At 38.4% G+C, this 19,177-nt stretch overlaps 1 protein-coding gene across 7 annotated transcripts in view; it reads left to right on the top strand.

The window, feature by feature from the left end:
- The window catches only part of LCLAT1 (lysocardiolipin acyltransferase 1), a 113,930-nt gene that overhangs the window by 41,084 nt on the left and 53,669 nt on the right, over nt 1–19,177 (top strand). For 6 of the 7 annotated variants that reach the window (XM_069009319.1, XM_069009321.1, XM_069009316.1 and 3 more), the window contains one exon: nt 12,502–12,648. The exons of the other annotated variant lie outside the window; for it this stretch is intronic. In XM_069009319.1, coding sequence (XP_068865420.1) covers nt 12,502–12,648 — 147 coding nt within the window. The remainder of the gene's footprint in view (nt 1–12,501; nt 12,649–19,177) is intronic. 7 annotated transcript variants of the gene reach the window in all.

Raw genomic sequence — 19,177 nt, 5'->3', positions numbered from 1 at the left:
ATTTTCAGTTTTTCAAAGTCTCAGCATGTGGTTTGAGTGCCATCTCACCCCACGTTGCAAATGCTCTCATCAAGCTTCTTTCTTCATTATCCAATGTATACTATTGTGAAGATTTAAAAAAAAAGCTCTGTAGGCAATTGCAAAGTTAATGGTTCATTTTAATAACTAATTTAAAATTGAACTTGGATGTGCAATATATGCTGTGCAGGATGTGAAATCATCAGGATTTATAGTGATGTAGGCTGGAAACAGATCTGAGTTGCATGTATTCAGAGAAATTGTTTCAGATAGTCCAAAAATTGTTGCACGAATGGTTTCTGAATAAATAGGCAGACTTATCTGAAATAAAAGCATCTCTGCATTTTATTTATCTCTTAGATTTATTTGCTGTTTTATACAAAACTAGCTTGGGCAGGATATGCGTCAACTTTATGATGTCGAACGAGTAACCTTATTTATGGTTGCCTTTTGTCAGGCCATTTATCTGAACAGATAATTTTGGCAGGATTCCATCCCGAGGAGCTCTCCTGTGGTTGCTTTGTATTGCATTCACTGCTGCATTGTGTTGCATTCAGTCCTCTTAAGTAAGAGCAGCAACAGGGTAATGTGCTTTTTTTTTCCCCTAACAGCCAAATGTTAAGGTCAATTTTGCTTGACAAAAGACAAATCTCTTTTAACGTGACAGGAATTGAGAAAATGCATATTTTGGTATCTTCATTATACAGCAGAAATGCTTTGAAATCTTGGAATCAGCTGCATATGCAACTTTTTAAAGCAATGGTGGAAGATGAAGTCAGGCATATACTGGGGAAGATTCATAGCTTTCTCTCTTCAAAAGTAACATAAGTTTTGTTATTAAAAAAAACATTTGTGTGTGTGCTTTTTGATGCCTCTAATAAAACTGGAAGATCAGCTCCAGGAGCTTGGATGCTAAGCTATGCTTGGTAAAATTTGGTTCCTGAAATAGTGTTAGAAGTTCTTCAGATTGACTGGTTTTTTTTTTAATTCAATTCTCAGTTCTCTGCATAAACTGAGCACATCTAATAGATTTGATCAGTGGGCTCAGGCAGATGGATCTGTGTCAGGTCAATATTGACAGACCATGATGCCATCTTTGTTCTGATGTAGCAGCTTAAGCTGCTAACAAAATTCTGGGCTCATGCTCTACTTTGTGATGTAGAGATGACACAGGCAGACATTTGCTCCTGTTGTTTGCATTACAGGATGACAATTTCTGGTGGTAGAGCTGACACCTGGGTCTGTAGTCTTATAAACCAGTATTTTTATGCCAGATCCCCAAGAATGGTCCACAATACATGGACTTTGAGGACTCTGCAATTTTGTGAATTATAGCTTATTTTTCAGTAAACTGTTATTGTTGGGTTATTAGTCACAGGAAGGAAATTCAGCTAAACTGCATCCTTCACTGAAGCCATAATGTCCTGAAATTCTGAAAGATAAGCTTCTGCTTTATCATAGCGTATCTGAAAAGAGGCCTTAGAAGTGCATGTCTCTGTGTTCAGTCAGGCTGTGGTTTGGGTGACATTTTCTTGCAAAAATAAAGTATTCTGTATAGCTATGTAAATAGGGTATTGTTGGAAAGTGACACTCTTGGATTGAATGAAGATTGATGGGAAAAGATGAATCTGTATGAAGTTTGTTGGGGCAGGATCACTGCAGAGAATAGTGTCTAAAGAGGACAACCCTGAATCTCATCAGTGACAGTAGAATTTCTCCCACTTACTGCTCCCGGCCTTGCTGTGTTATGTGACAGACCCTTAATAAGTGTTTATCAGGTTTTGGGTTTGTTTTTTAAGTTGTGTCCTGTGGTTTTTAACTAAAAGTTCCATTTTATGAGCTTGTAAAAGCCAGAAGATCACTTGGAAATCAACCAGACAATTTCAGTGCACTGCATCTGTTATTGACACTTTAGATGTTGGTCATTTAAGATATAATATTTGTGGGAATTCAAGGAGCTACTCTCATCATGTCTTTCAGTTTTATCTTTTCATATATTTATATGGATTATTTGTACATAGTCAAGTGTATAAGATTAGGGAAGTTTGATACGCTGGATAAATGTAACTTCTAATAAATCTTAACCTAGTGGTAGTCATGCTTGGAGTTTCAGAAGTATTTGAGTGAATATGCCATATTTCTTTCAGTGCAATATTTTGGTGATCTTTCAAAGGCTTTTTTTTTTAATACAAGCATTAAAGTTAAAATTATGTTTAAGATAAGGTTTGTAATGCAAATCTTCCATATCCATATTTCTGAAAGCCTTGCTGTACTCAGCATAGCACGTTTGTTGTCATAAGTAGTTTCCCATTTGGGTGTAAAAATAGGTCTGTGAGAGATTGTGCTCTTTCCAGTGGCATATATGATAGGTGAAGGGCAAAGCTGGGAATGGAAATAGATCCAGAGTTCTTGTGGCCCCTTTTGTAGGTTAAAAGTGTAAAGGTATCAGATTTAATGAGTCTGTATTACAAATAGGCAGTTATTTTCTAGTTAATTATAATTAAAATCAGAGGATTCAGTATTTCAAGGAGACACGTTGAGTCATTTATCTAGTTCTTAAGTTATTAATTCTTTGCATTCCAGTGTATGAAAAAAACCTTAAAATTGATTAAAGGTGAGCTTTAAAAAAAGAAGTCCAAAGAAAAACAGATGGTCCTTTCTTCCTGGAACTGTAGCTTTGACTTGATGAATTGTGTGCAGTAAAGTTTTCAAAAAGAGATATTACATTTCAGTAATCTCAATTTCAGAAACATTCTTGCTGCATTTCAGTACATCTTGCCAAAGCTGGCGTCTCGAGGGAGCACTACTCTGCTCTTGGCTGTTGCTGCAGTTTCTCATCTGACATCATCAGAAGCTACTGACACATTCTGCAGTATCAGTTTTCAAGGAGAATTTCTAATGGCATTGACAGTTTCCTGCATGGTCTGACATGATAGGGCTTCTCTACAGTACTTGTAATGGATAGGAACAATTAATATTCTCATCTATTCTCAATTAATGAGGAGTGGTTTTGGAAGTGATACAGATCATGGTGCAGTCATGTTCAAATTGTGCTATAGAATACTGTTCCAGTAGGTACCAAGGAACATACAAGGCAGTGTTAGATGACAAGATAAGACTAGGAGATAGTTTTGATTTTTTCTTAATAGTTTCATTTGTGAAAGTCTTCTTGTGATAACCAGTAAGACTTCACTGGAAAGAGGTATGTGTTTTAATGATGGACAAAATGTTTTGGATGAGCTTCAACTAATATTTGAATTTTAGTGGTTAAATGTGCCTCAACGTGTATGTGAAAAATAAATTGAAATTTGGGGTTAATTTGAGCACTATCAGATAAATTTATGGAAAAGTGAGAGAGGGTAACCAGAGGGACTAATGTCAGTGCATGGCTGCCACATGAGATAATATTAGTTCTAGTTTTGCTTAGTGCAGATGGAAGAGATAAATACCATCATAATTCAGTGTACAAATGTAAAGTATGCAGGTGTTGCAGGCACCATTGATGGACATATCTTGAAGACTTCCCTGTTTTGCAAAGGCTCACTAAGGCTGCTAAAGGAGGGAATTATAGTTGAAGCACACTGGGACAGGAACAGATAAGGAAAGGACAAGGTGACACAGAGAAAAGAGGAGAATAAGCAAAGCTGACAAGCCTGGAGTAGTTAGGAGCAGAGATAACCGAGTGACTGTCCAGATCTTATCTCTGGATTCAAGTTATTCTGTGGCTAACACTGCTCTCAGAGAAGATTGCAAGATGTAGGAGCTTTTTAGTTGTTTTTCACTCATCTGTTCACTCACATGTTGTAGCTCTCAAAGGCTCAAGTTGAGTGCCAGGGGAAAAAAAAAGGACGTTTGCTCTATTTCAGCACTGGGCTTAGCCCCACCAATCTCTTACTGCACGTCAGTTGATCCATTATAGCTGTCCAAGTGTGCGAGCCTCGCCTGAAGCAAGCTCAAAGTAATTTGAGTCATCTTAGTTTTCAATGAAGCAGGGCAAAACAACTCAAATTATCCTGCCTTTGCCACGGGCTAAGAGCATGCACACCGACAGCTATGATGGATCAGCTACCATGAAGTAAAATATTGTTGTCACTAAGCCTAGAAAATTTTAACACTTAACTCAATTGGAGTATAGCTAAAGCAGCGTGCTGTGGAGGATCTGTGCACATTTATACTGGCATGGAAGTGTTCGTGCTGCCACAGCTACTTCCATAGGTAGGGGTGGAAATGCTGCAGCATAAAGCTTCTTTGTTCAGGCTATAGCTGGATTTACATTAAAGTTCTTACCAACAGAGCATATTAGTTTAAAACATTTAAACTGTAGCCTACTGAGCTTTATAGTGTAGTTCCTGTGTCAAGTATCTTACATTAAAATAGGGTGAGAATTTTGAGCTGTGATGTTTTGTCTTCTAGCAATTCAATTACGAGCTGCCAGACTTAATTACCATAGAGTTGTTATCCTACGTGATTTTGAGAGTAGAAGTTGAAAAGTATGCTCTCTAATGGCAAGCACAATTGTTATTGTACCAGTTTTTCCTGGTGAAGACTCTCTTGAAGAAGTTTTAAGTGTGAATGAAGGATTATTACTTTGCACCAGAAATGCAGCTTAAGTTGGCTGTAACTTTATATGCTATTTTTTTTCTTTTGTAAGGAAGAAAAGCTTAGGGGCCTGTTTCCCAGCTTGTCTTATCCAGCAAAGGCATAGTAGGTTTCTCCCACCCCTGTCAGGGAAGAAAAAAAATCCCACAACCAAAGCCAACTCGCCTGTGTTCCATTAAACTTTCCTTATCCTTTCTATGTAGTAAGGACTCCATTTGCTCTCTACCCCTTTGCCTCTCCAAAATGCACATCAGAAGTGTGAGATCAGATGCTAACTTCTTTCATTCTCCCCATTTTATAAACAATAAGTGATAGAGAGAGAGGTTGTTTTGTCCAAGCTCACGGAACAAATAAGAGCAGAATTAGGTTGGTGCATTTTCCCAACTTGCATTCCTTTGCTGTTATCAGTGGGTTATGCAGCATCTGTACAGCTCAGCTCCTCAGGCTGGGTTACCTGCATGGCCCTCCATGGAGGAGATGGAGCATCTGAAGAGGATGCAGGCCTTTGGAAGAGCTATTTTGTTTGTAGAATCTCTCCCCATTCCTGACTGCCAGTTCAGATGACACATCTGTGGGAGAGTCTCACACTTTGGTAGAGCCTGCTTGTTCTTCCTCACAGTCTCACAACTGGAGGTTGTTTTCTTCATGTCTTTGGAGATTTTAGAGTGACGTGGGGCTTTTCTCCAGATACGTATTGGGCAAGACTCATCTCTTGTAATATTTAGGTTTTCATGCGCTGTTTCACTGTATTGATGTATTTTTTAAATGCATCAGAAAAAGCAACTTTCCAGCCATCCCAGAGCCTTTGCTTTAGTTTGCTTTATTTTTGAGTGATGTTATGTTATGTTGTTCTGATCTTACACAGTGCATCAAATCAAATAAAATTCAAAGTATTATTTTAAGATGGATACTGTAACTGAAGCAGTTTAATAGTCCATGATGACATTTATAGCATTTTGTGAATAGCACTAATATAATGGTAGAGTTAATCATCTAATTGTCCATATTCTATAAAAACGGCATAATTTAGGAAATGCAATGAATTTTTGAATATGAAGTGTCCAAATAACATCCTTCTGAACCACAATTAAGGCACTGAATATTGAAAGAATACTTTCCAAGAAAATGGTCTATCTCTGGGTGCTTTATATACATAAATATCCTGCTACTACTGTAATGAGTTTTTCCCAGATGCTTTCACACACTTTGTGTGTTCCTTGGCTGTGAGATACCAATTCTTCAATGGAATATTCTTTCTAGAAGGTTCCACAGTTGTGTTTTCACAGGTGATACATAGGCCACTGTATCTGACTAGCTCGTTGACAGCATTGTTCTTGTTCTGACAAGGAAATCTTGTACTGCAAACCTTGTTTGAAGAAGCTTCTTATTGTGTTGTAAGTAAACAATAAGCTAAAGCAGGGGTTTGTACTGGCACATCCTATATTCTTCCACAAGAGAATGAAGCAGAGTAAAGGAAATGCAGAAAGTGTTAATATTTGAATGTGACTGAAATGAACATAAAATTTGGAATAATTTGGTACTGAAACAAATGCATGAGAACAAGGAAAAAAAGGTTTAGGCTTCACATACATTGGAAGAGATGATTACCTGTAGGATACATGGTAGACTACATGGGATGTATATATATGAAATATATAATCTGGACATAAACTGGACATGACTGTAAAAATAATTTTAAACTAATGTAGATTAATATTCAGAGTCTGATAGGGCAAGGCAGTAGCAAAAGCATGGTGGTTTTTAAATGGACACCTCACAAATAGATGGAATCAAATTAACAAATAGACTAAATTAGATGATTCACTATAAAACAAGGAACACTACTGTGAATTTATATTGGTGAATTTTATGTCTTATTTTATCTTGTAATTTGCTCAAAAGAATTCACCCAATCAGGTAGTAATCATTCAATTCATTATACTCCTATTAACTAAATTATTGGAAAAGAGCATGGTTAAAGAAAACTTGCCAGGAGCAGAGATTGTACTTTACAAGATTGTTTCAAGAAGCATTTTTTTCTTTATTTTCCTAGTTTGTGCACTCAAACCATTACATTAAACATAAAAAAAGAGGAAAAAAATTGCTTTGGGCTTTTAGACATAAAACTATCTAGGAAATAGGAACAACAGCAAAATGCCCAATTCTAATTGAATTTGCAGAAACGTGCTTATCAGTCTATACTGATTAAAACTCAGCAGTGTATATGCACAGTAACTTTATGCCCTGGCTTCCTGTGTGATTTTCTATGTGCCAGCATCTTTTCAATTCAGAACATTCAGAACTGCCTACTTGTCGCCTTGTGGTAATTTTATGCAGCAAAACACTTGGAGTAACAAATTGTTAGTGGGCCCAATTATTTGTGTACAGTGGGATCATGAGCTTCCAAGTGATTTCCCTTATTAAGCCTGGATGTCTGGTTCCCTGATGCCTCAAAAGCCCTGGTCAGGACCAGAACCCTGTTGAATTCAGGCACACTAAGTAAGGCTTCTATTTTTGACCAAGATAATGCTATGAAAAAACAGTGCAGTGGAAGAAAGGAATAATGCAGTGGAAGAAAAGAGAGGATGAATGGATATAATAGCAAACCCCATAGTTGGGCCTTTTACCTTCCTGCTTGTTTCTGTAGTTTTGAATCATTTGTTGAATTTGTTTGCAGGGGGTTTAGTATTATTAGTTGTTACATTGCTACAGCTAACATACATGGATACTATTTTCTTTAGGGGTGTTTGTGTGTGTTTGCTTTCAATATCAGCCATAATATCCCTCTTAGAGATGTGACATTTTGGGGGATATCTAATTTCTGAGGTTATGTATATAAAATTCTGATACAAAACCCAACAAAGATCTTTTTTTTGGCACAACTCAGCTCTTTCTCTCTTTTGTTCATTGCCGCATCCATCCTTGGTATCTGCTTACTTCCAAAGTACCTTTGCAATGAAAACACACTCAAGAAATTTCAGCTTTGAGTGTTGTTTTCTTCTAAAGGATTTTGGGGTGAGGAAAATAGAAATACAGGGTCTTAGAATTTAAAAAGCTTTAGACTTGGAGCTAGCAGTTTTAATACAATGCTGCAAATTCTCGACCTGCATAAGCTGGAGTTTGCTTTATCCCCAAGGCAGTAAGGGAATTCTGATGAACAGCACATCTCTCTGTTTCAATAGCTGGCTTTTCTTTTTGTGCAAGCACTTTTTTTCTATGTAGAATTATATCCTGATAGGATACATGTCGTTACTGTGTCTGTGTTCCTAGAGATTTTAAGCCTCCTTGTTTATTTTTCAGCTCTGAAAAGTTGATTTAAAGGTTGATGTGGCTAGCTATTCTCTCTGGTAGGTTTTTGCACTGCTGTTTGGCAATTTTGAACAAGAGCTGTGCAGTGTGGTGCTTTTTGTATGCTTTCCCAAGCAATGCTAGTCATCCAAAATGTCGGCTCCTATAAGAAGATTATTTTAGCAAAGAAATAGATGTGCATTGTTATGGTTTCTTTAGTTTTGCTGTTTCTCTGCTGTGTTTTTGTCATCAATGATTTCTTAAGAATCTGCAAATCCAAAGGCAGCGGTTTTTCCCCAGTCAAGTAAATGCTGCTTTTGTTAGGAAAATTCCTGTTGTCCAGGAGCTTTTAGACAACCAGAAAAGCTGTGCAAAAAGAGTAAAATATATTTAATTTTGTCGAACAATATGTTGACCTAAACTGAACAGCAGGTCTCACTGCAGGCTGCACATGAGAAGGGACTGCCTTCTGCTGCTTATTCATAAATCTTACTGATTAGCAAAACCTTTCATTCTACCCATTGATTTACTGAATTCCCCCCATTTCCCCATGCATTCCCATTTGGCTCCCACATCATGTCTTGGACTTGTTACGTGTTGTTTCTGCAGCAGCACAATGCAGACACACTGGAACTGAAATCAAAGCAAGAGCAGCTTTTGCTTTGTTCAAAGGCAGACATCTGTGTGGGGTTTCCTTTCCCACTTCACACTGGTGGGATGGTGAGACACGTGAACAGCAGGCACTGTCCCCACTGCTGCATGAGCCAGGGCTTTACAGAAATCAGAAATTCATGGTTTTGTTGCCTGGAGGCCTTGAAGCATGAGCAAATGTGGAAATTTTTCCACTGTCATAGATTGTAAAATAGCTTGGCCCTGGGTGCTGTGCTGGAGCAAGTCGGGAGGAAACCTGGGTCCTTTACTCTTAGTCATCTATCTGTTAGATAATCTCTTCTTATTTGAATACTCAGGACTGTTTTATCTAATTAGATAAACACTTAAAGATAGACACATTCTTCCAGAACGCTGGATGTTATTTATTGGAAAGGTTAGAAAATCAAACCTGTTGTTTATCTTAAAAACTGGATGCCTCCCAACTCCTTTCCCACTCCTTTTCCCTGACATCGTACTGTCATTACATTACTGCCTCTGTTTAATTATTCATAGCCCATCTATAACACCACCACTTAGAGCAGAAATGGGAAAGTACTGCACTATATCCTCTGCTTTATGCAGTTTGGTCAGGTGAAGTACAAGTCACCCAAGCAACATCTTTTGCTAGCAGCTAAAGGTGTTTATAATTTGATGCTCACAGTGCTATTGAAGAATGATAGCTAGAGTGAATTTATGTGCAAGTTTTGATATAATTTAAAGCCTTGTGCTGCATGAAGAAAGGTAGGAGAAAGGATGGGATCTGGCAATATTTTCTGTATTCCCTTTGTTATGGTCCAAAATCACTCCGAAGGAGCTGCTGACCTGGGAAAGTATCAGCAGGCTTCCTTAAGTAAGCATTTATTTTGCTTTTTGCTTCCATTTTTTCAGCCTACAGACTCTGATGCAATGAGAACACAAGGACTGAATAGTTTAGGCCTGATTTGTGATACCACACAATAAAATGGTACTTGTACTTGGCACAGTACAGGTTTCCATATACTAACTTATGTGTAGTGTCCTGCCTATGTGAAACACATAAAAAGGTCTGGGCTGAGGACTAAGAAGGATTGGAAAACACCAAAACCACAGCAGAACTTTCCTAATCTCTGTGTTTTTCCACTCTGTCCTGTGGAGCATCTGCATTCTCACAGTTGTAAATGCTGTGGTTCAAGACATCTCTGTTTCTGCTCAGAGGGATTTTGTCCTTTGCATTTGTCCATTTTTATGAATTTGATATCAGACGAAGTATCATAGAATATCTTAAGTTGGAAGTGACCCATTGATGCCTTTTCCTGGTCTTAAAATCAAGAGTCATACACGGTTAGAAGGGGAAAAGGGATTTTACCTTGGTGTTTATTTTAAGGATCCTTAGGTGCACACGTCCAGGACATATGCATCAAGATGCACCCCGCCGAGTCTATCTCTGTGTCTCTCTCCCCCCAACATCGGGTACAACATTATAGGTGTTACTAATTAGCATATCTATCAAAGATTCCCCAATGAGAGGCTCAAGTGGGCCCCCCTTCCCCAAGGAACCTTCCCCTGGATGGTTCTATCTTGGTTTACAGAATGTGTTCTGGAGAGGACCTTGGTGTCTGGGGCACACTGATCTGCAGCTACGAAGCTTCTAAAATGTTTAGTCTCTTAGCTTAACAAACAAGTCCAAGAATGTAGGCAAAAAGCACTGGAATACAGAAGCTGTAAAAAGGTATAACAGGAGTATAAAAGAAAAGGCAAAAATCTTCATGGCATCACCATAAGGACCATCAAGTCCAACTCCCTGCTTCTTGCAGGACTACCTAAAACGAAACCATATGATCAGGAGCATCACTCAGGTGCTCTTTGAACTCGGCCAGGTGAGATGCTGTGATGACTTCCCTGGAGAGTCTGTTCCAGTGACTGACCACCCTCTCAGTAAAGAACCTTTTCCTAGTATCCAGTCTGAACTTCCCTGTATGCAGCTTTGTGCAATTTCCATGTATTTTCTAGAGGAACCAAATGCTTGGGCAGCACTTGGTATGTAAAGATGTCCTCTTTATGTAATACTAGTGTGGAAATGAAGCCCTGATTAGTTCAATTTCAGATACTGCTTTGGCACCATTTTCCTGCTGTGTATTGTAGCAGTAGGAAATGATTACATGCCAAAAGATAGCCTAGTTAAATTACATCAGTATTTTAAAGTTACTGTAAAATGTACCTTTATTTTTTTCCTGCAAACAATTTGTTTAAACATGGATAGCCTCCGTTAATAAAGCTGTACTGACACTTCTTGATACTGCAGGTGTGGGAATGTGATATGTACATAAATGCACATAAAATGTTGTGGTCAAAGTTGAGTTTCCTTTACAAAGGGTTTTCACAAATATAGGGAAAAGATTTGAAAAGATTTGAAAAGATTTGCTGAGACTGCATTCTGGGCATTTCTTTTCTTAATTCATATAACCGCTTCTAGTATTCAATTATCTGAATGTCACTGATTATCTGGATATCTGAGATGCATTAGGTCCAGATTGCAGAAGGCATGCAAATTATGCATGTTCCATCTGTTCAACTGATTTAAAAATTAGAAGTATTCACCCCATGATATAGGTCACAAATCTGTAACAATACAATTAATGTTTCTAACCAATACAGAAGAGATTATGCAGCAGGTTAATGTAATGTATCCAGGCTGAGTGACTTACAAAGTTGATTTAAAAATGAGTGACTTTAATAAGTAGTTTTCTAGCATACAGTCCTTGTGAGATACTGCTATGAACAGAATATAAAGGAATCCTGTAAAGAGGAGCTGAAGTAAAGGGCAAGAATAACATGCTGTAAGTCACCAGCAAAGGAAAAACAGGCTTTGAGAATGGTGGTGAGCAAAGAGGAGAATGGGTAGCTGTGATGTTTTCTCTTTGATGTACAGCATCTCTCTGCAGGTCTTCTGATGAGGTGCAAGCTCGCCAAGTACGGTGGCAAGGCAATGTCATGCTCTTCTGAGCCCTGTTTAGCAAGGGAGCATCTGAGGCTGGAGCTGTAGCCCTGATTTTCCATCCTGCTGTCTGAGCTAATGGACAGAACTTGTAATATTGTGTGGTATGCTGCATACTGTATACTTGTGCCAAAAAGAGCCAAGAATACTTACTGAAGATAATGGGGTGTGACCCTGAGCTGCAGGCTCAGCAGCAGTTTCACTTACTTCACTGCATTATGTTGTCAGTTTGATGGCAGGCTGCACATCTTTGTGTTTGTTGATACAAACAAATAGATATACATAATTTTTAAAAACGCTATAATCAAGTGTAAAGAAAAGCTTCGTATTTTCTTCTATGAGGAATGAAAGTTATAAGGAGGTATATGTAATAAAGCCCTCAAAGGAACAGATACTGTCTGGTTTTAAATGCTTCACCTTAGAGAATCATAGCATTGTTTAGGTTAGAAAAGACCTTTAAGATTATCAAGTCTGAGCACATCCCTAAGCACTGCATCCCTAAGCACCACATCTACAAAGCTTTTAAATGTTCCCAAGGATGATGACTCAAACACTTCTCTGGGTAGCTTGTTCCCAGGGCTAGCTTGACAACCCTTTTGGTGAAGAAATTTTTCATAATGTCCAGTCTACACCTGGTGCAACTTAAAGCCATTTCCTCTTGTCCCAGTGCATGTTACCTGGGAGAAGAGATCAACCCCCACCTCGCTACAACCTCCTTTCAGGACAGCATTGACTCTGTTCTTCCTCTGGTAACTTGAGTTTTGCATTTTGAATGCATTTATGCATTCTTTTTTTTACCAATCCAAAACTCTTTTTACAAGGTAACCAAGTGCTCTTAATCAGAGTTGAGGACAGGTGGGCAGCAGTTAAAATGTTGTGTCTAACATAATTTATAAAATTCTTTGGAATAACAGACACTGTGGAAGTATCAGAGTGAAATGTTGCTAAAGGTGTATTTTTTTAAACCTTAGGCTGGGCGATGCAGGTTGCAGCCTTTGTTTTCATTCAGAGAAAGTGGGAAGATGACAAGAGTCACTTTGAAAAAATGCTGGATTATTTCTGTGACATTCGTGAACCACTACAACTCCTCATCTTTCCAGAAGGAACTGATCTCACAGGTAGGCTGCATTTGTCATCTTCTCAGGGAATGTTCAACACAGAAATTCTTTGTTGTTTATGGAAAGAATTTAAGCAAGTCCAAGGCCAGGAGCAAGACTTGGTTCTCATGGGTAGTAGAAATAATAGTAAATGATCAAATGATGTGCTGATTCATGTGAGAGGCACAAACGTAGTTCCACTGAGAGATTTTGCCAGTGTTCCTGAAATAACTTACATTTCAGAGCATCTGATGATTAACAGTGCTTTTTATTGGTCAGTACTGTACATGCACTGCATTAGCAAGAGCAGGTTTCAAGACCTGGAATATATCACTTGCATGCTCCCATTTCCTGAATTACTGTGACAAAATAATTTCATAGCTATGAAAGACTGACTGCAAAGGGTTATGATTCTGTTTGATTTCTTGCCTAATGTTTTAAGAGGGGAACATGGAGATACTTGTTCCTTAGGCTGTGTAAGCAGTCTGTATCTGCCTCTATTATGGAAATAACTCTGTAAAACAAATGTTCAGATTATCATAGGAGTAAATGTAATGAGTTTGATCCTGTATTAATTTTTCATCAGAAATCTACCTTAGTATAGGTATCTTACAGCATCAGTGGCAAGCTGTTAACCAGTGCTGAAGACAACTCAAGTGTCTATAAAAGAAAACACTGTATGAATGTTCTGTAGTGGTTCATGCCTCCAGCATGATGCCTGATTTGATAAGCCTTGTCTTTAAATAGAAAATCAATTGCAATTAAGCTTCTAACTTTTAGCTTATTTAAAAGATTTTTGCTATACTTTCCATTGCATATATTCACAAATCATATTTTATTGCAAGGCCACATCAATAAGTAGTAGACATGGTATAAGAATAACTAGCATATCCTGCTGTTTTTTCTTCTGTATTCCAAATGTCCTTAAAATGGGTATGTATATAGTATTCAGATGCTGTCACACTGTAGGGAATTGTCATCACTTGATCAGCCTTCCTAAAAGAGGATAAATTCATTGAACATTCCCGGACTGCTTCACATGATATCTCTTGTTGAATTGGTTATCTTGTATCTAAAGTTAGGAAGAAGGATGGAGTTTTCTTCACTGAAAAGAGTGGTGAGGCACTGGCACAGGGTGTCCAGAGCAGCTCTGGATGCCCCATCTCTGGAAGTGTTTAAGGCCAGGTTGGATGGGGCTCTGAGCAACCTGGTCTAGTGGAAGGTGTCCCTGCCCATGGCAGGGGGTTGGAACAAAATGATCTTAAAGGTCCCTTCCAACCCAAACCCCATTCTATGAAATTATCTCACTTGGATTTTTTTTTTTTTTTTGAGTTCATGAAGAACTGTCTCCTCTTAGCTCTCAATTATGAGGTGCAATCTTTATCTTACTCATAGAGTCAGGAGACACCTCCTTAGAGCACTCACACACTCTGAACAGGTGTTTCCATCTCAAAATGTCCGAAAGAGTTGGATTGTTTGTAATTTATTCCATGAATTATGTATACCTTTTAATCTCTAGAAGAATCTAATATTCCTGAGAGACAACAGATTATTAAAGAATTGAGGAAGTTTTGTACTGGAGCTTTTAAAAAGATTTGGCTGTGGACTGAGACAGCCACAGTGTGTTAACACTTGTGCTGCAGAGTCCAAAAGACTGGTGGTGAGGATGCTCACACCTCAGTGTAGAGCTGATTAAGGAAACACAGGGTTTTACTCTGTGCTGTAGTTACTGATAGAAATTACATAGACTAAACAGCTATATGCTGTTGATACCATCCACTGAGAAACTCATGGAAATGAATTTCTTCATTTAATATAAAAAAAATTCTAATTAAATTTTTGAACGCAGGTTGTTGACAGTTTTTTTTTCATTTAGTAAGATATTTCTGTTGTTCTGATTACCCTTCTTTATACCTGTACTCTTTAAATTCACAATGCCCAGTGGAAAGCTGCACTAACTGTGCTGTTCTGCTGAGACCACCACAGGTGGGTGTGAGTGGCCCTGCAGGAAGCAGAATGGTGGGAAGGAGGGAGTGGTGGGTAGGGAAGACAGTAGGGCACTGCTGTGCTGACTTCTGACATGATAAACTGGCCTGTGTTTACCACTCTTAACCTGTCATCAAGTATTGAATGCCACTTTGATATTACATTTGTGCATAAAAGGATGAATAGAGACAGGCAAAACCCTGGGACATTTTCTGTGGAAGTAAATAGCTCTCCCTCTCTGATTGTCTTCACAGGAAATATTGCTTCATATATATTTTAAAATATTATAGGAGACAGGGAAAAGTCCCTTGACAAGCTAATCCTGACCAAGCAGTAAATTTATGCCATATGAGAATGCTAGAACATAATATATGTAACATTTTGAAGAAATTATTATCAGAGAACTGTTGCATTATTGACATATTAGGACCTATTGCCAACCTCATGTTCCATCCTTTAGAATAATAAATAAACTGTGGCTTTCTTCTGAACAGTTGCTCAAAATTCTAGGGAACATTTTGCAAAAATAGAGACAGTGACTCTTGTTTTCTGACCAAATGGCAGAACTGCTAATTACTTCTGAAAACAAAATTCTTCTGGTGCTTAAAATGAAAAGTAACATTCTACATCACTGAATAGTAGAATTGCTGTGCAGCTCTGTGCAGCTGCTGTCATTTTTTTATCCTCTCAGTGGCCATGTGACAATGATAGATTTACTCCTCTTTATAATATTTTCAGGTATTTGAGAATGAGATTTCAAAGAAATGTAAAATAAGACTGTATTCATATATGGGCTACTGCCTGACTTTAAGGTGGTGAAGTACTTTGCAGTGGAAGATGCTACATAAATAAATTTTAGAAATAGTAATGCCATGAACTCTGAACACTGTATTTGCAGACGGGATTGTATAGGGGCTGAGGTAATAATTGTATACTTATATACTTATTTCTGATAGGTTGGCCATCTTTTCACTCTGGAATACTTGAAGGTTAAAGCTCAAAGGTATTTTATTGTAATTGCTTAAAAAGAAGCCCTCAGCAAGTAAAAATGTAGCCAGACTTTCTGAAGCCCGGAAGAAAACAAAGCAACCATGAGTTTCATGCTTCCAGAAAGCTGGAATACAACCCACCATACTGCCTGTTCTTTTGTTTTTCTTGGTGTTCCTTACAAGGTTGTTTGTAGTAATTCTTCAGAAAGCAGTGACAGAAAAAAAAAAGTTGCTGTGTTGCTCTGTGCCTGGTAAAGCCTCATTTCCTCTGGATTTGTGTTTGCATCCCTGTACATGGTCCTTTCTTCATGCCACCTGCTCCTTTTTCTGTGTGTTTCCTTCCGTGTGACATTTCCTCACAAAGCTCTTGCCGCTGCCTTGGCAAGAGGCGTCGTGTGCTGTGGCTGCCCCTCGCCAGTCCCTGTGTCACCCAATGGACTCTGCATGCTGTGCTGAGAGCCCTGGCACACCAACAGCCATGGACCCCACCCTGGATTCTCCCTTATTCACATCTGTACTCTCAGAAGCTTCCCTTTGCCCAGTTTTTTCTAAAGCTTCTGCTGAGCTGGATTATCTTTGAATCTCTTGTCCCTGATAAACTCTGTTTGCAGGGGACAATAGCTTCAAAAGTTAAGGGGACCAAACAGGTGGACAGAGTGTGATTGCACAGAGCTTTTTTCCTTGAGGAGCAGCTAAAAATCAAGTAGGAAAGCTTGTTGGAGTTCAGATTTTGGCAGGAGTGTTGTGATGTGAATGATGGAAGGTAACAATCAACTGCAGTTGGATTTTTAACTTTGCTAGTAAATGTGATGTGCTTTGGTAGAACAAAGAAAATATTGATCAGAAGCACTGGTAGGGGTTGCTCTAACATGGAATAGGTTGAAAGTAGCACAAGTAAGAAAAATTGCTTCATTTTTTCTTAAAATACTGACTGTGAGCCAATACAGCTTTCTAATTTCTATGCAAACCTCTAATAGATGAGGATTTTGTTTATTTATTTAGTATGAGAGGCTTTTGGAGTACTCATTTATTCTTTCACTGTCTGGCACGAATATAATTTGGGAGAACTTGAAGTCATAGAAGAACATGCATGTTTTTATCAGTGGGTTTTTACCACCAGTGAAATTAAAGGAAAAGGTCGTACTTAGTATCAAATTTCAGCTCACAAACTAAAAATGTAATTTTACTAAAAAAACCCCGATTTGTTAATATTATGCACAGCTTTTCAGGAGCAAAAGCAATTTAACTTCTTTAAAATATGTAACCCAAAAATTAAGAAAATGTGTTAGCATCATTTCTTCCTCCAGTTACTTTAAATGAAATTTTGAAGTGGGGTGCTTCTAGAAAGTGCTGACTTTCAGCTGTTCCAGTAATTTTACAGTGTGGCAAATGGGATTTGGAGAAAAATGGAAAAAAAATGTAAGCAAATTATTTACCAAAGGTGGCACAGGAGAAAAAAAAAAAAAAAAAATTTGGCCAGAACCCTTAAATTCTTGTATTTTTATGTAGTTTGGTAGTTGCTCTGCAGAAGTATCTAAAGACTCAAATAAACTGAATGGTTGTACCTGTCACCACCCCCCAGAACACGCTCTGAGAGGCTGCATGTATTAGCTGAAGGAGATGGCAGAGGAGAGGCAAGCTGCTGTGAGACCTGAGGAGACAGAGCATGAAGCAGTTCTGGAAATGTCCCACATCACCCTCAACTGATAAACTGGTGGCTTTCCATAAAAATAACTTATTCTCCTTATTCTTTTTTAACAGCAAACAGAACCAAGGTGTTAAAATACTTCTAATAGGAATGATGAGCAAAAACTTGGGGAGTAAATTTGCTTTGACTTAAATACAGTGTAAGAAAGAAAAATACTTGTTCCTAGAAAGCAGCACTTGCTCAACTTTTCAGAGGGTTTGGTGATAGGGGACATTACCTGTAGCCAACCAAATGACATGAGTGGCCTTTTGGGATTGAGGAGACCCAAACCAAGTGCATTTCCAGGTCCTGTTTCAAGAACTGCTTGATGCTATTTCTGTTGGTAGTTTGGAAGAAAAGAACATATGTTTCCTCTTTTTAAGGACGTTTTTAGGCATCTTTCACTTTTTTTTATTATTCCACCTAAGACTGTTATAAACTGGCCTGTGGAACAGTAAGACATCTGCTTAAGTTTTGCAGCATTGACAGTGCAGCCTGGTCTATTGATTAAGGGCTTTTAAAGAGGCGTTTGTTGTGTGAATTCTCCCAAGTTGCAGAGGATATAAAAATGGGTTTCTAATTTCCTGGATTGGTTTTCTAACCTCTGGGTTTCATAAAATGGGGAGTATCACATGTTCTGCCTTTTGTTGAGCAGCAGAATTTGCTCTGAATTTCCCCCCAAAGGTTTGGGCACTGGTGTCTGGCACAAGGATCCCAAACAGCAGTGGGCATGAAGGTCCTTACATTGGATGACATGGCAGTCAGAGCATTTAGTCATAAGTTATAAAAGAGAAAGAAACTGGTTTTTTTCCAATGCCAAGATTACAGGAGGGGGAGGAACGGCATCATTCCTACTTTTTTTGTAGAGTGAAGGCTTACCCTGTCCTTGCTTTCAGTATATTATCAAAGCACATTGACCTTCCTGACTTGCTGTAATAAATAATGTTTAATGCACAAAGACCTGTGGCTTTATAGTTGTTAGGAAGGGGAGAGGGAGATGATTTTTCCAGATGACAATGATCGTTGTATTAGCTGGGAGCATTATTCTAGTTGTAAAATCCCATTACACTAGGGTCATGCAAAAGGGGAGGGGAACAGTCTCTGTTATATAAAACTTACAGTCCAGAGGCAAGACAGGCATACAAATGTCAGGAAATAGCTGAATAGTGTTGGCCAGTGTGCCGATGTCCAGCTGTTCACACATTTCAGAAAGGCAGTGTAGTAAAGGGAAATTTGGAAGATGTTTTGCAGATGTTTACAGTGAGTTCTTTCCAAGTACAGGGAGGTGCACTTAAAGGACGTTTCCATCTTAGAGGAAGATGATTACTTCAAGGCAATGGGCACTGGAGGTCCCAGATCTTTCTTGCAGCATCAATTAGGTCTTACTCAGAGAACGTAAGTGCCCTTTCCCTCCTTGGTTATTCTTTGGTGCAAGTAGGAGTGTTTTGTAAACACCAAGGAGTTCATTTTCATGTTCCCTCTGAAGCAAAGTGCTAGTGAGCAGGCACACAGAGAGAGTTTTTCTGAGTGCTCGTTAACTGGGTGCAGTTTGAGATGCTTAAGACTTAGAATTTTTTTTTCAGACTGCTGAACTTTATGTAGATTTATATGGCACTTGTGTCTCAAAGCTCTGATTGACTTGATATGCAGATTGCAAATTTTCTGAAGTGAAACCCAAACTTGGATATGCAGAAAATGAAGAAGATGCTACTTCTGTCCTGTGGAAACAACAATACATTACATTAGGAACTTTGCAATAAATTAATTTAAATTTTACTTGAATCATCCCAGAATCTGGAAAAGACCCCTTGATTTGGGTATTTTTTTATAGGAACACGCTTGGTCATCAGTGTCACTTCTTAGAAAATAGTTTTAGTTGTTGAGCTAA

Source organism: Aphelocoma coerulescens, chromosome 3 (assembly GCF_041296385.1).
Source record: "Aphelocoma coerulescens isolate FSJ_1873_10779 chromosome 3, UR_Acoe_1.0, whole genome shotgun sequence".
In the NCBI taxonomy this organism is placed as follows: Eukaryota; Metazoa; Chordata; class Aves; order Passeriformes; family Corvidae; genus Aphelocoma; species Aphelocoma coerulescens.
This window is presented reverse-complemented; position numbering and strand designations above follow the sequence as displayed.